Source organism: Gallus gallus, chromosome 25 (assembly GCF_016699485.2).
Source record: "Gallus gallus isolate bGalGal1 chromosome 25, bGalGal1.mat.broiler.GRCg7b, whole genome shotgun sequence".
Taxonomy (NCBI): domain Eukaryota; kingdom Metazoa; phylum Chordata; class Aves; order Galliformes; family Phasianidae; genus Gallus; species Gallus gallus.
In genome coordinates this window covers 2,683,116-2,697,689 of record NC_052556.1, presented here as the reverse complement: position 1 = coordinate 2,697,689, position 14,574 = coordinate 2,683,116, and the positions used below count along the sequence as shown (strand labels likewise).

General features: G+C 61.5%; 2 protein-coding genes across 5 annotated transcripts in view; both read left to right on the top strand.

Annotated features, from left to right (window-relative positions):
- Positions 1 to 453: 453 nt before the first annotated feature.
- On the top strand, positions 454 to 4,312 carry RFX5 (regulatory factor X5). The gene is made up of 10 exons (XM_003642698.5): positions 454 to 576; positions 1,046 to 1,176; positions 1,430 to 1,463; positions 1,798 to 1,880; positions 1,949 to 2,074; positions 2,327 to 2,443; positions 2,559 to 2,640; positions 2,807 to 3,011; positions 3,130 to 3,227; positions 3,433 to 4,312. Exons 2-10 carry the CDS (start codon positions 1,058 to 1,060, stop codon positions 4,234 to 4,236), a joined length of 1,668 nt encoding a protein of 555 aa, XP_003642746.2. The 5' UTR covers positions 454 to 576; positions 1,046 to 1,057; the 3' UTR covers positions 4,237 to 4,312.
- Positions 4,313 to 4,938: 626 nt separating this feature from the next.
- PI4KB (phosphatidylinositol 4-kinase beta) overlaps positions 4,939 to 14,574 on the top strand; it is a 16,989-nt gene continuing 7,353 nt past the window's right edge. Inside the window, exons 1-3 of one of the 4 annotated variants that reach the window (XM_046903965.1) lie at positions 4,939 to 5,211; positions 9,120 to 10,083; positions 13,973 to 14,017. In XM_046903965.1, the coding sequence (XP_046759921.1) occupies positions 9,148 to 10,083; positions 13,973 to 14,017 (981 nt within the window). In that variant the 5' untranslated portion in view covers positions 4,939 to 5,211; positions 9,120 to 9,147. Of the gene's footprint in view, positions 5,212 to 6,742; positions 8,981 to 9,119; positions 10,084 to 13,972; positions 14,018 to 14,574 lie in introns of those variants that run through there. The other 3 variants (XM_015280039.4, XM_046903964.1, XM_003642673.6) reach the window with 3 other exon arrangements.

Genomic DNA, 14,574 nt, shown 5'->3' with positions numbered 1-14,574 from the left:
GCTCCCTCATCTCCGTCCTTTTTGTTCCCCAAAAGCTGAGCCCTGTAGGTGTGCACGCACACACCGCCGGCTCAGCCTGCACGCACGGTGCACACACCTACCCTGTACTGCACACACACACTGTGTGCACAGTGCACGCACACGCACGCACATTCTGCACACTGCACACACTGCTGCACACACATCGCTCACACTCTATGCACACTGCACGCACGCCGCACACGCTGCACGCGCAACGCTCGGTTACCCCCACGTCCCCTCCCTCGGCTCCACCAATCAGGAGCTGTTGCTAGGCAGACTTCAGCTCGAGCGCCGCCACTCAGCAGGGCCGCCCCGCTTGTATCCGGGTAGGACAGCCGCGAGCAGCCAATCACATTAAAGCACGGCTCAGTATCCGGGCAGATCTGCGGCACCTCAGCCAATCAGAAAAAAGCTGCCGGCGGCCCCGCGGAGGGGTGCAGCACTTTCGGTTCCCGGTGCGCGCGGGGCGGCGGCGGCACGAGGAGGAGCGGGACGGGACGGGACGGGACGGGACGGTACCGGACGGGTCGGGACGGGGCAACGCGGAGCCTGCAGGTGGGTGCGGGCCGGGGGGCGCGGCGCTGCCGGGGTCGCAGTCACCGGTGGGGTCCCCGTGCCTTCGGGTGCCGCCGGGAGCTGACCGCGCTGCGGGCCCGGGGGGTCCCCGCCGCCCCCACCCCCTGCCGTCCCCCGCTCCCGTCCCCATCCCCTGTCCCCACCTCCCCATCCCGCGCTGTCCCCCATCCTCGTGTCCTCTACAGCCCGGTGTCCCCGTTCCCGTTCCCCATCCCCCGGGATGCGCCCTCCGTCCCCCCGTCGCCATCCCCGTCCCGTGGCGGCTGCGGGCTGCGCTGCCCGCTGTCCCCTCCTGCGTCCCGTCGCCCTTCTGCTGCTGACATCTCCGGGGGGCGACGCGGACACCGAGGGCAGAGCCACCCCTGTGGGCACCACTGGGGGATTTGGGCTCTGAGAGCGTCCTCTCTCCATTCTGGGGCTGAATTTCTCCCCCCCCCCCCCCCCCCAGGACCCCCATGCCATGGCCGATGAGGAGCTGAGCCCCCAGGCCGCCAAGAAGGGCACTTTGTCACCCGGCGGCTCCCGGAGCGGCGTGGCGGAGCCGGGCACATTGCTGCAGAAACTGCGGGGCAACATCTCGTAAGGCTGCAGTGCAAACCCCGACAGCCCGAGCGGCCCAATGGGGTCTGATTTCATAGGGGTGGTGGATTTGTAACCCCGTGATGGAAGGGATGAGAGTCGGCGCCTCTTTTGGGGTGGGAACATCGGTGCAGAGCTCCTCAGGAGCACAGCGGGACGCGGGCGGGGGTCCTCAAAGTGAGGCCATCCCATGCCCTGATGCCTTCTCCCTGTCCCTTCTGTCCCTTCTGTCCTTTCTGTCTGTCCCCTGCAGCAAAGCGGTGCAGAACAAAGTCGACGCCATCCTGGTGAGTGCCTCTGTAGGGTGGGGGAGTGCTGCGTGCCCACCCCTCTGTGATCCAGACCCCTCTTCCAGGACCCCATTTCCCCGATCCCATGTCCTATAGGGTCAGGAGCTGCTCAGCGCCCTAACCGTAATCCTAACCCTAACCCTAACCCTAACCCCACATGGGATGACCCTTGCTGTGTCCCCCCAGACCCCACTTACCCCCTGTGCAGGCTGTGCCCATGCTCACAAACCTTTGGCTTCAAATGCTCCGTGAATGTTGGCCCTATTTTGGATCCTTCACCTCTCTTTGTCTCCGGTCCCTCCTCCCCTTCTCACGGACCCTTCGCCCATAGCAAGATGTCCAGAAGTTCTCCGACAGCGACAAGCTCTACCTCTACCTCCAGCTGCCGTCAGGGCCAAGCATGGGGGACAGGAGGTGGGTGCTGGGGGTCCGTCTCTCCATGCCATCATCCCCATCCACTCACTCCATACCATCATCCCCAGCAGCAGCCTGGACCTGAGCTCGCTGAGCACGGCTGAGTATATGCATGCGTGCAATTGGATCCGGAACCACCTGGAGGAGCACGCGGACACCTGCCTGCCCAAGCAGGACGTCTACGATGCCTACAGGTGAGCAGCGCCCATGGGGCGCTGATGTGTGGGGTCAGCGGGTGCTTGGAGCTGGTTGGGAATGGCCATGCTCAATGCAGGTCGTCTATAATGCCTACAGGTGAGCGTGGTGGTTCCCCATGGGGCTCAGTTTGGGGTCAGGTGGCATTCGGGGTTGGTTGGGATAGCCGTGCCCAGCGCCAGCTCTCGGAACATGGAATGGGAGCAGTGGGGGGGGGGGGGTCGGCAGCTTTGACCTCCCCTCCCCCCCAGGCAGTACTGCGATAATCTCTGCTGCCGCCCTCTGAGCGCCGCCAACTTTGGGAAGATCATCCGGGAGATCTTCCCCAACATCAAGGCCAGGAGGCTGGGAGGCCGCGGGCAATCGAAATATCCTTTCGTGGTGGTGGGTCCTGGGGGGGTCCGCCTCCTGGTGCTGTGCGTGGGGTCGGCGCACGGTCAGCCTCGCCAGGCTGTGTTTTGTCACCCCTTAACCCCAACACACGTACTGCTACAGCGGCATCCGGAGGAAGACGGTGGTCAGCCTGCCGCCGCTGCCCAGCCTGGACCTCAAGGTGACGGAGACTGTAAGTCCTCCATGCTGGTCCGTTTTCTGCCTCTTTGGGAAGTGCCCAAAGGAGTGGGGCAGAGGGACGCGTTCCCATGGGGCGAGAGATGGTTGAGCTCTGCTCCGTCCCCACACCGGTGACAGTGACGGCGTCGGCCCCGTTGGTGATGTTGGTGTCCCATCAGCAGCACACGGAGCTGACAGACCTGGTGCAGTCCTACACCAGCGAGGTGATGGAGGCGGCCTGCGCCCTGACCTGCGACTGGGCCGAGAAGATCCTCAAACGTTCCTTCAACAACATCGTGGAGGTGGCCCAGTTCCTCATCCAGCAGCACATCATCAGCTCCCGCTCAGCCCGCGCCGACCTCGTCATGGCCATGGTGGTCTCAGGTGGGCCGATGGGGGAGCCCAGGGGGTGTCCCCAAGGGGCGTGGAGTTTCCTGGCTTTGGGCACTGCCCCCACTCAGTGGGGCTCATCCCCAGCTCATGCCTCACTGTGTGTCCCCAGAGAGCACTGAGAAGGCCCATCGTGATGGCCGCTCTCCTCCACTGGCCAAGAGGAATGGCCTGGAGGCCTCGGAGGGCGGCGAGCGGAGCCTGGCACAGGTGAGGCCATGTGGGACACGATGTCCTTCATCCCCTGCTGTCCCTCATCCCCTGCTGTCCCTATCTCGTGTCCCCTGTCCCTGTAGACCTTTCCTGCTGCTGTCCCTGTCCCCACGTCTCTGCTTTCCTTACGTCCCCCATCCTCATGTCCCGCGTCCCCTGATGTCCCACTGTGTCCCCATCTCACGCTGTGTCCCACCCACAGACCAAGAAGGACAGTGTCCCCAAGGCCACCATCCCACCGCGTCCCGACAAGAAGAAGCCCCCGGAGCCGCCCCGGCCGCCGAGCAGCCCCCAGGTGAACGCGCTGATGGCCCGTTTGCCCCTTCTCCTCCCCCGCGTCCCCCCCGGCCCCACAGCCGTGTGCTCTTCCCCTCCAGTCCTGGCCCCCAAACTGACGGCCGCCCCACTGGGGGGCACCATGAAGGTGGCCGTCCCGCTGCCCCCCGGGCTCAACGTGCTGCTGCCCGGCGTGGCCGTGCCTGCAGCTGACAGCCCCCGTGGAGCGGCCCCCGATGGCCCCCCGGGCTCAGCCCAGCGCCCCGTGGCCACCAAGCGGTCCCCAGAGGTGGCCCACGAGGCCGGGGCCAAACGCAGGCGCGGGCGGCCGAGGAAGAGGACGGAGGAGGAGGAAGGAGGCGTGGGGTCACCAGGCCGCACCGGGGATGCGGCTGAGGGGACGGATCTGGGGGCCGAGCGCTGTGACAGCGCACACGGAGGTGACAGTGGGCACAGAGGGGGCAGCGCCCGTGGAGGTGACAGTGGGCACGGAGGTGACGGTGCCCATGGAGGTGACATCACGGATGGCGCAGCGGTGGTGTCCCCAACCCAAGTGAGCGTCATCCAGGACAGCCGTGGGCTGCAGGAGGAGGAGGCGCTGAGCGCGGCGCCGGGTGGCAGCGGGGTCACGGGGGGCGGCAGTGCTGACACTGCGCTGCGTGGGGATGGACACGGCGCTGGGATGGAGCCCTCAGCCCCACATGGCCCCGTGTTCCCGGGGGGCACATAGGGACCCAGTGCTGGAAGTGGGGTGTCCTCATCACCGCGTGTCGCTGTCACCTCCATTAAACTCTGAGCGCTGTGCCGCCGTGCGTCCGCCTGTCTGTGTCAGCGGGAGGGGGGAGGCCGACGTGGGGGTGTGAGGGGTGGCGCTGCCCCCACAATGGTACCATCCCCGGAGTGTCACGGGGTGTCACCTCGCTGTCCTGGGGGTGTCGCCGTCCCGGGTCCCGATGTCCACACGGTGCCATTGTGCGTGCGTGGAATGTCACCCTCCCTTTAATAGCGCCGTTCCTGGGGTGGCGCAGAATCCCCGTGGGGACACACACGGCACTGGTGGAGCTCAGGACGGCAGTTCTGTGCCTCAATTTCCCCTCCGGGTCCAACAACAACGCCCAAAGGGGTGATTTGAGGTGAAAAACAGCGGATTCGGTGAAACCCGGCGCTCCGTGAGGTTCTGCGCCAGGCCCCGCCCCCTCCTTTAGCCACACCCCCTGCCTGCCCGTCTCCGGTTGGCCACGCCCCCGGTCCGACCGCGCGTATGCATTGGCCACGCCTACTGTCGGTCACGCCCCGTTCTCTAACCACGCCTCCTGGTTGGTCACGCCTCCAGCGTGCACCATCCCTCCGGGCCGGCAGGGGGCGCTGTGTGCGCAGACCCCGCCCCGCCTCGCCCCGCCCCGCCCCGCCTCGCCCCGCCCCGCCCCGTCCTATCCCGTCCCGTCAGGCGGCGCCGCGGGCAGCCCGGGCCGCCGGGGCCTGCGCCGCCTCCGCCGCTCCGTCGCTGCCTTCCGCCTTCCGCCGGGCCCAGCGCCGCTTCCCCGAACCGAGCGGCCCCGGAGAGCGCCGCGGAGGCCGAATCGTTCGGTTCGGGGCCCTTTCCCGGAGCACCGAGAGCGTTCGGCTCAGGATGAGCCGCTCCGGGAACCCCGCGCGGCCGCCCCGGAGCTCCGCACCGCCGTCCCGCGGGTCCGCAGCGCTGCAGGTGGGGCGGGGGGGCCGCGCTGGGAGTTGGAGTCTACGTGGGGGGGAAACGGGGCGGCCCGTCCCGGGTCGGGGCTGTGGGGTCCCTTCCAGCACTGCCGGTCTGAGCTCCTTAAGGTCCCTTCCAGCCCAGCCGTGCTGCGTCCCCGCGGTTCTGTGATCTGTGAGGACCCTCCCAGCCCAACCGTTCCGTGATCCCACAGTTCTGTGATCTGTAAGGTTTCCCAGACTCAGCCCAGGAAGGGAATCCCCGCTGCCTCTCATGCAGAGGACTCCAGAGCTGCTCAGCAGAGGCTGTCAGTGTGTGTGTGTATGTGTGTGTGTGTGTATGTTTGTGTGGGGGGCAGCCAGGGCAGGGGTTGGGGCTGAGGGGGGCTGTAAGGGATCTTCCAACCCAACCATTCTATCATTCTCTCGTCTTAAGGGTCCCTTCCAACCCAACTACGCTGTGATTCCATGGTTGTGTGATCTTTAAGGACCCTTCCAACCCAACCCATCCTATCTCTCCGTACAAACAAATGTGTTGGCAGCGGGGTTGGCTGTGAGGATCTGCAGAGGCCCCTTCCCACCCCTGCGGTTCTGTGATTAATGCTCAGGCCCAACGCAGCTGTGATCACGGGGAGGAGGGGGCTCCCATTGTGGCCGTGCTCATAGGGCTGTTATTTTTAATGCAGGGTGAGCCACGTGTGCTGTGTGAGGGCTGAATCTGCTTCAGCCGCGTGTGAAGTGCGGTTGGCAGCGCGTCCACACCGGTGCTGGGGCTCTGGGAAGGGGATTTCAGGCCTGAAAGAGGAAGCAGCCTCCCCCAGGGGGATCGCTTTGCTGTTGCTTTGGTGCAGCGTGCCGCTGGGAGCTGAGCGGATCTCAGCACCTCGTGCCTCAGTTTCCCCAGCCCTACAGCTTGCTGGCACTGCAGGGGGCACAGAGCTGCTCTGCCTCTGTCCAGACCCTCCCGAAGGCACAGTGAGATGCAGAGGGCCATCAGCTCTGAGCAAAACAAAAAGTAACGCGGCGTAATAGAGACCAGATGTCTTGGTGAGACTTCATCCCGCGCTCCTGGTGCTTTGCCAGGGCCAATATTTCTTATTCAAGTCAGGCAGGGGAGAGACTTGGCTTTCCTGTGCAGGCACAGCTCCGTTCCAGCGGAGCTCCCTTTGCTTTTGTCGCTTCTCGAAGGAACTGTGCTCACATCGCCGTGCTGACACCGCTGCCTCGCCTGGTTCTGTGCTCATAGGAGCTTCCTTTTATTTTGTGTTTAATCACTGACTTCAGCACAGTTCCACCAGAGGGAAACTTGGCCTGCTGCGGCTGTGGGTGGAGGATGAGCCACAGAACTGGGCTCAGCCTGTTCTCCAGGCTGTGCCGCTTTGTTGTGCGGAGCCGATGGGGCTTTTCCTCCCTAGTGAGACCCATTTGGAACGGGGGAGATCGGGGAGGGATGCAGCACATTGGAACACGTTGAGCAAACGGTGACGTGAGCCCCAGAAAAATGCAGAGAGGTGAATTCCCTCCGTGGGGATTTCGGGACACGTGTCCATGGCGGGGCTGGGATGGCGCGGCTGGGGGAGCACTGGAGGGGCCAAGGAGCAAAGCCGAAGCACGGAGCACTGATTGCAAAGCACAGAGGTAACCCTGCAGCCCTGGGGGTGGATTTGTTGGCTGTGTGCAGTTCTTTAATCCAAGTTTAACCCACTCAGCAGTTGCAAATCTCTGCCCAGCCGCATCTCCTTGAGCGCAAGGCTGCGTGTGCGGCACGGGAGCGAACCTCGCGTTCCTGGTTGACGTGGCAAAAGGATTTGGGAATTGGGGCTGTGGTGGTAGCGGCTGCGTTTTGAAATGTGGTCACCTGGAAATGGTGGAGAGAAGTGGTGTCAGTGAGCTTCAGTGCTTTCAGTCAGGTCGTGCCTTCTCTGTGAGCACTGGGCAGGTTGAATGCCCGGCACTGCAGCGCATGCCGCACAAATAGTGCATGGGAGCAGCACAGGGACTCCTGCATGGTGGGGCTGTCTGACTGCAAATGGTGACAGTGCTGATAGTTCCACCCCAGGTGTTTGGGATGTGGCTGCCCGTGTGCCCCCGGTCCCTCTCTGTGGGGCAGGAGCCCACCTGGGAGCACAGTGGTTGCTGTGCTGAGCTGTGACCCCAAGGAGGGGTTGGTTTGGGTCACCCCGCGAGCACAGCTCTCCTGTGACTCCTTCCTTCCCCACTCTGTCCTTCTCCAAAGGAGGTTTCTCGAGTCCTGCCCGCACTGTGCTGTAGGTTCTCCCTTTTGCCTGAGCGGTACTAATTTAAAAATTGGATTGTTTGGGTTTTCATGGCCTCACCAAGAAGGAAAAACAACTTCCTTGTGCTTGCCGGGTCTTTAGGATCTAATGACCACAACTATTCGAAGCATGCGGGATTTGGACTGAAGGGAACGGCAGGCACAGAGGAAAATGTTGTGTCGTGCTGCTGTGAAAGATGCCATTCATATCAATTCCGACTGCTGAACTTTGGTCGGGTTCCTTCACCCTGGCTGCAGTGCTTTGGGGACAGGAGGAGGAAGTTGGCACGCACACAGGGACGGGGCTTTGCTCTGCGATGTTCAGAGCAGGCTTCCTTGCCAGGAGCTGAGCTGGTAGGTGCCGGTCTGTTGGTGGGGCCGGTGCTGTGCTGTCATTAGCCTAACCATCACCCTGATCCATCATCCTGGTGCCCTGTGAGCCCGGTGCTCCCGGTTCAGGCATTGGGTGATCGCATGGGAAATGGTGACGTGCTGCAGGAGGGGAGCCAGGGGGAGGATTCCCCCACTGCCTCGGGGTGAAGGAGCAGACGGGGCGGTGGAGGGAATAGGGTTGGGACAGAGACTGCTGGATCCCTGCAGCGCTGCCCTGTGCCGGTGCGGTGCCGGCGTCCGAGCGCTCCTCCTCGAGGGCTTACACTGCTCAGCTGTAATCGCCTGCAGAAATAATCAGATAACACAAGGTCATTCCATCAGCGGGGAATTACCTCACTGCAGGAACCTCCTGGTGCGGTTTCTGGGGCAGAACTGGGGCTGAGGGTCACACGGAGGCAGCAAGCAGTTCATTGAACAGCTGCACCAAAGGCCGTCGTTCGTCCCGCCGCGCTGAATGCGGAAAGCAGGAGGGAATCCTCAGTCTGCTCGCAGTGCTCCGTGCTGGGGGGAGGCACCGGGCCCTCCTGCAGGCTGTGAGCTGCGGGGTGTCACTGCGGTGTTAGCAGGCTGCTGCTCTTGGCAGTGCCATCATTCTGGCTGGCTGGCTGCAGGGATGCCCCGCTGCTCTTCTTATTGGGATGGGAAAGCAGGAAGTGCGCTCAGTCCCTCGTTTATCTCGCTTTTAAACCATCCTTAAGCGCTAATCATTGGCGAGGATGTGTCATCCAGGCTTTAGTGCCTGGACTTTGAGAGCAGGGACCTTGCAGCAGTAAAACCCTTCATTGCTGCTCCGGCAGTGCAGGTTGGGGAACTCGGGAGCTTTTCCGGGTGGTGCTGATCCTGCTGGAAGCTGAAGGGCAGCAGTGGAGCGGGATGAGCGGGGCGGCCTCCAGCACTGCAGGGTTCCTTCACTGCCTGTCGAGCACCCCGGCTCTTCCTTTCCCCCTCTCTTTCTCTTTTTGGCTTGCTCGGGTTTCTTTATTGTCATGGTAACAGAGATTTGGTGTCGTGGCTCAGAGATGCTCACAGCTCTCTCCAGCCTGGGCGGGCGCCTGGAAGACCTTCAGAGCCCCACTGACTGCCTCCATGGGCACGTCCTGCCCTGGCAGAGGCGGTCGGTTTGCCCCAATGGTCCTCTCAGCTCTGCGCACACCCTGGGCAGGATTCCTGCTTTCCCACCTTCACCCTGGGAGCTCCATCCCGTGTTGCATCCCTAACCACATTTTTTTGTCTCTTTTCCTTACTTTTTCCAGCTCTGAGCGGTGCAGGCCCACCACTGCTATGGGAGACTCCATCGCAGACCCAGCGCGGGGGAGCGGCGCGGAGCCCGGCTGTGTGCCGCAGGGCAACGGGTCGGCCCTCAGCGTCATCACCGAGGGCGTCGGGGAGCTGGCAGTCATCGACCCCGAGGTGGCCAAGAAGGCCTGCGAGGAGGTCCTGGAGAAGGTCAAGCTGATGCACGGCGTCTCCTCAGACAGCTCGACTAGCACGGGCGATGGCGGCGAGGCGGAGCGCGGCCTGCGGGCTGCCGGGGATTTGGCCAACGGGGAGCTGGTGGAGGGCTGTGAGATCCGCTGCCTGGACGACCTGCCCGGCACGGCCTGCAGGATCCAGGAGGAGGAGGACGAGACTGCGGCCAACACGGTGAAAACGGCCCGGAAGCGGCAGAAGAACAACTCGGCGAAGCAGTCCTGGCTCCTCCGGCTCTTTGAATCCAAACTCTTTGATATCTCCATGGCCATTTCATACCTGTACAATTCAAAGGAACCCGGCGTGCAGGCTTACATCGGGAATAGGTTGTTCTGCTTTAGGAACGAGGACGTGGACTTCTACCTGCCGCAGCTGCTCAATATGTACATTCACATGGACGAGGACGTGGGGGACGCCATCAAGCCCTACATCGTGCACCGCTGCCGGCAGAGCATCAACTTCTCCCTGCAGTGCGCGCTGCTGCTGGGCGCCTACTCGTCCGACATGCACATCTCCACTCAGCGGCACTCCCGCGGGACCAAGCTGCGGAAGCTCATCCTCTCGGACGAGCTGAAGCCCGCTCACAAGAAGAGGGAGCTGCCTTCGCTGAGCCCGGCGCCCGACATGGGGCTGTCCCCTTCCAAAAGGACTCACCAGAGGTCCAAGTCGGACGCCACGGTGACCATCAGCCTGAGCAGCAATCTGAAGCGCACAGCCAGCAATCCCAAAGTGGAGAGCGAGGAGGAGGTAATGTTGGGGCTCCCCAGAGCTCAGCCTGGGAGGAGATGCCCGTAGGGACGTGCTTGTGCCGCCGGTCCTCGTCCCACGGCTCTTCTGCTGCAGGTTCTGGTTGCTGCAGTGGAGTTGTGATTCCTCTGTTGATATTCATGTGAAGGAGAGTCCGGCTCTGGTGACGGCAGGGGTCTGGGCACCCACCTGGGTCACTCTGGGCTCCCTGCAGCCCTCCCCTCAGCCCCAAATGCTTCACCTCCCCGGCCCCGCAGGTCACCGGGCTCATCCCTGCCCTGCTCAGCTGCCCGTGGGGTTCATCAGGGCGGGATGTGCAGGCACAGTTCCTCTGAAATTTCATTTCCATGGGAAGCTGGGTTGGAGGAGACGCTGCTGTATCTGGAGGCGCTTTGTGGGTGTGGGAGTGCCGCTCCTCTGTGTTCGCTCGAGGAAGTGGAGGCTCCAAAGGGGGAATTTTCCTGGTGCGACGGAAGGGAGGATGTGTGATGGCTTCTCAGATAAGGCAGAGAGCTGGATGAGGGGGAGTGAGCTGCTTCCTACGCTGCTGAGCTCCCACTCCACTCAGCAGCCAAGTTGATATCTCTGTTTTGCTATGTGATTGCTGTTGGAAATCTGATTTCCTCCTTGTTGCGGCCTGTTGGGGTTTGGCAGTGCTGGACAGGCTCTGGGCAGCTGAGGGCTGTGAGCTCTCTGCTTATGGACGGGCCATGGTGGTTGCCCCATTCAGAACAGGCTGGTGGTGGCTGGAGGGGCTCACATGGTCTTTCGCCACCCCTGGGGCACACAGACCCCGTCCCAGGCTGCCCCTTCCTGGGCCGGTCCTGCCCCGTGCTGGCAGCCACCCTTCCTGTCTGGACGTGGGGATCTCGTGGTGATTTTGCAACAGTGGAGGATTTCTTGGCTTCCCTGCCTTGCCTGAGATTCCCTCTGTTGTCAGTCACTGGAGGGGCCACGTGCTCTCTCTGCCTGCGTGAATCTTGGGGTTGGTGTTTGGAAATGGATATGAAGGTTACAGGGCCGCAAAGCTTCAGTCAGCAGGGTTGTAAGTGTTCTGTCTGACTGACCCCAGGCTGAAACCCCCCCAGCTCCGGGGCACGAGGCGTTTGGGGCTGGGTGAGCAAATTAATCATCCCCATCTTTCTCCTTTGTGGTTGTAAAGAGGTGGCTGTGGAAAGCGGGGCGTGCCGAGGTCCCGTGCTCGCACTGACTGCAGCTGCCTGGATAATGGGAACCAAAGCTTCACATAAATTATAGATGAAAGCAGCACTGAGAACAGTTTCTCTTGGCAGTGTTTGTTTGATACATGTTCCGATCTCACGGCCACGCAGGCTGTTATAATGCTGTGCAGCACTGGGGATGGTCGAGGTGCTGTCAGAGCTTCCCTGGGCTCTGAACATCCCCGGCTGACTTCGTGGTGCTGAGCAGTGCTGCTCTGTGTGCTGCCATCCCATCAGGTCAGCCTGCTGCTGGGGCTGTGCTCGGGGCAGGAACTGTCCATGTGTGTATCTTAGGGCAGATCCTCGGTGTGAATTCCAGCAAATTTGGGGTTACTTCCTTCTGCAAGGTGGTTTCCCTCAGCCCAGAGCACCAGCAGGCGGGGTGACAGCAGGACCAGCACTTCGTTGTTCCCCATCTTCTCTCAGACTTGAGATTTTGGAACGGAGGGGTCTTTAAGAACAGCCAGATTCAGCCCAGCGAGGGGAAGGAGGTCACAAAGGAGATGATTCAGGAGGAGGGGAAGGATCAGGGATGGGGAAGAGGTTCTGCAAAGGAGGTGGCTGTAGGGATGCCATGGGTTGGCTGTACGCCACCACCAGGCCTCCCTTCAACCTCCTCTGAGCCAAACGAACCGTCAGTGGGGACCCCACAGAACGTCCCCAATCGGGAGGGACCCACAGGGGTCACTGAGCCCACCCCAGCCCTGCACAGGACCCCAAACCCTGTGTCTGAGAGCGGTGTCCGAACGCCCCAGTGCTAACTTTTCCACTGGGGAACCTGAGAGCTGAAGGGAGATCAGTTGCCGTAACCTGAGCTGAGTCAATGAGCAGAGGAGCGCTGGTAAGAGCTGGATGGTAGAAAATGGGATGCTGCATCCCGGGGTTATAGGGATGCAGCACTGGGGCAGATGCAGCCCAGTCTGGGGCTGAGCTCCCACACCCCAGAGCTGCAGTGCCTGGAGGATGGGCACGGCCGTGTGAACAGAGCTTGGCTGAACCGGTTCCACGAGGCAAGCAGAGGGAAAAAACGTTCATTAGGAAGCTGCTAATTGAATAACCGGTTAAGAATCTGGGTTGGCTGCGGGAGGGAGCTCCTCCAGTGCCAGCTGGGCTGGGGCTGCTGCAGGTCGCTGTGTTGGAGGAAGAGCAGAGCTTTCACACAGCGCTGGGGCTGAGCGTGGGTTTGTGGGGCTGCTTTTTGTTTGTATTTTTAACAGCCACATCAGCAGCGCTGTGAGCAGCCGGGTTCGTATGCAAAGCTGTCTGCAAAGCTGTCTGCGTCGGCATTTCTGCTCTGATTCGCCCATCAGCTCTGAATGGGAAAGCTGCGTTGCTCGGAGGCTGAGCTCCGTTTGCTCCTCCCTGCCCACGGATCCCCCCTTGAACGCCTCTCTGGCCCCGTCTGCACCACTCAGGGTGTGGACTTTGGCCTTTTACCTCCGGAGCTGCACCTCTGGCAGTGCTGGAAGTGCCCTCTGCGGTGGAGCTCCTTTCCCAGCAGAGCTCATTGGTTTCCCTTTTGGACAGGAGCCCACCGAAGGGCTGACACCGCAGTGCCGTGCAGCTCCACGAGGGTTATTGCTGACCCCATTGGTGGGTCAGAGCTCGGAGCCTTGGCTTCTCTTCTCCATCATCTTTCCTGCACCATCCCTTTGGCTTTGGGATGTTGGCCCCGTGGCCGTGGTGGCAGCAGCAGCTGCAGGGCCTGTGATCCGACTGTGGCTGTCCTGGCTGTTTGTGTTGGAGGTAAAACCCAAAGCACTCACAGCGTGGTGGGACGTTGGGCTCTCCTGAGCTTTCTTTCACTTTCGTTTTTTGCTATCCGTGGCGACCAGGAAGGTTCACCCTTTGCTTTGTCCATCAGTGCAAAGGTCCTGCTGGGGCTTTGTGGCAGTGAAGGCCTTACTGTGGGCTGAGGTGCCCTGAGCTCTGCTTTCAGATGCTTTGTGCTCCGTGTCCCAAAGCCGTGCCAGGAGCCAACAGCTTCACCTCAGTGCCTCCAAACCCCCTCGGAGGCTCCTGGCAGTCCCCACCATGCAGGCTGTGTTTTCAGTGCTCCCTTTGCCAACAAATTCTGACATCAATGAGCCTTGCTGGGGCTCAGCGCCGTTGCGGGGCTGTTATGCAGTCACAAGGAAGCTATTAATTTCAACACTGTTATTGCTTACGGTGAGATTAAGCCTGATGGAATTAGCATATCCCTGTAATTAATGCACTCAGGACGATCAGTTTGTTTCTTTTTGGGAGGAGAACATTAAAACCCATCACTGGGATTGGACTCGGGGGGGGTGAAGCGCCGTCAGCACCTCTTTTTGTGTGAAATCAGTGGATGTGGGGCATTGCAGCGGGGCAGAGTGGGGGGAGCAGAGGGTGGAAGAGGGATTGAAAGGTCGAGGAAGGGGAACACGGGTTGGCTTTTCTGTTGGTTTGTGTTGGCTTTTCTGTTGGTTTGTGTTGGTTTTTATGGACGCCGGCCCTGGGGTTTGGAGCCCAGTGGAAGGCAGCAGCGTTGCAATGGGGGGCAAAGCAACACAGAAGAAATGCGAAGTGATGGTGATGAACCTGGAGCTAAACTACTGCTTTTTCTCCTCCTCCCCCTCCTTCCTCTCTCTGACCACGCTGCCACCACCCAAAAACGGCCACCAAAACCCCTTCCATCCATTTCCCAGGAGCTCTCCTCGAGTACGGAAAGCCTTGATAACTCATTCTGTTCCGTAAGTGGTTTTGTTCTGCTCCTGGGCCCTCCGTCCTACAGCAGCATTTCCTCTGCCTCCCCCCCTCCACCCCCCCCCAAACCCCACTGCGGCCACGCAGCGCCGACCCCAACGTCCCACCAAAGGCTTCTGCCCCATTTGGGGGTCAAACAAACGCAGACCTGGGGGTTGGACCTGGCTGCTCATCACCGAACCAAAGTGGGCCCGATGGAGGGGTTCCCTCCCGCTGAGCTGTGAGTGCTGCCCCGCCATGCGCTGCCCTTCGTGTCGCAGCGTTTGCAGCCAAAAGAGGAAATGCTGTTTTCCTTGAATTTGTCCTTTTGTTAAAAAAAAAAATCCTCTGCCAATCAGGGTTTCTTTTGCTTCTTCCACGGATCGTTTCCTCCCCTCTTTGCGTTGCACTTTGGGCTGTTGATCCAACCCAGCACCCCCCGGCAGAGCCTCCTTTTGCTGTGAGCCTTCTTTCAGTTTTGAGCCAATCGCATCTTTCTCATTCGTTCCATCCTCCTCCTCCTCCTCCCCATGTTCCCCGGTTGGGGTTTACGGTGGGATCCCAA

Coding starts and splice junctions, on each gene's coding strand:
- RFX5 (XM_003642698.5), top strand. CDS start 1,058: ATGGCCGATGAGGAGCTGAGCCCCCAGGCCGCCAAGAAGGGCACTTTG. Junction 1,177..1,429: donor AAACTGCGGGGCAACATCTC/GTAAGGCTGCAG, acceptor TGTCCCCTGCAG/CAAAGCGGTGCAGAACAAAG. Junction 3,228..3,432: donor GCGAGCGGAGCCTGGCACAG/GTGAGGCCATGT, acceptor TCCCACCCACAG/ACCAAGAAGGACAGTGTCCC.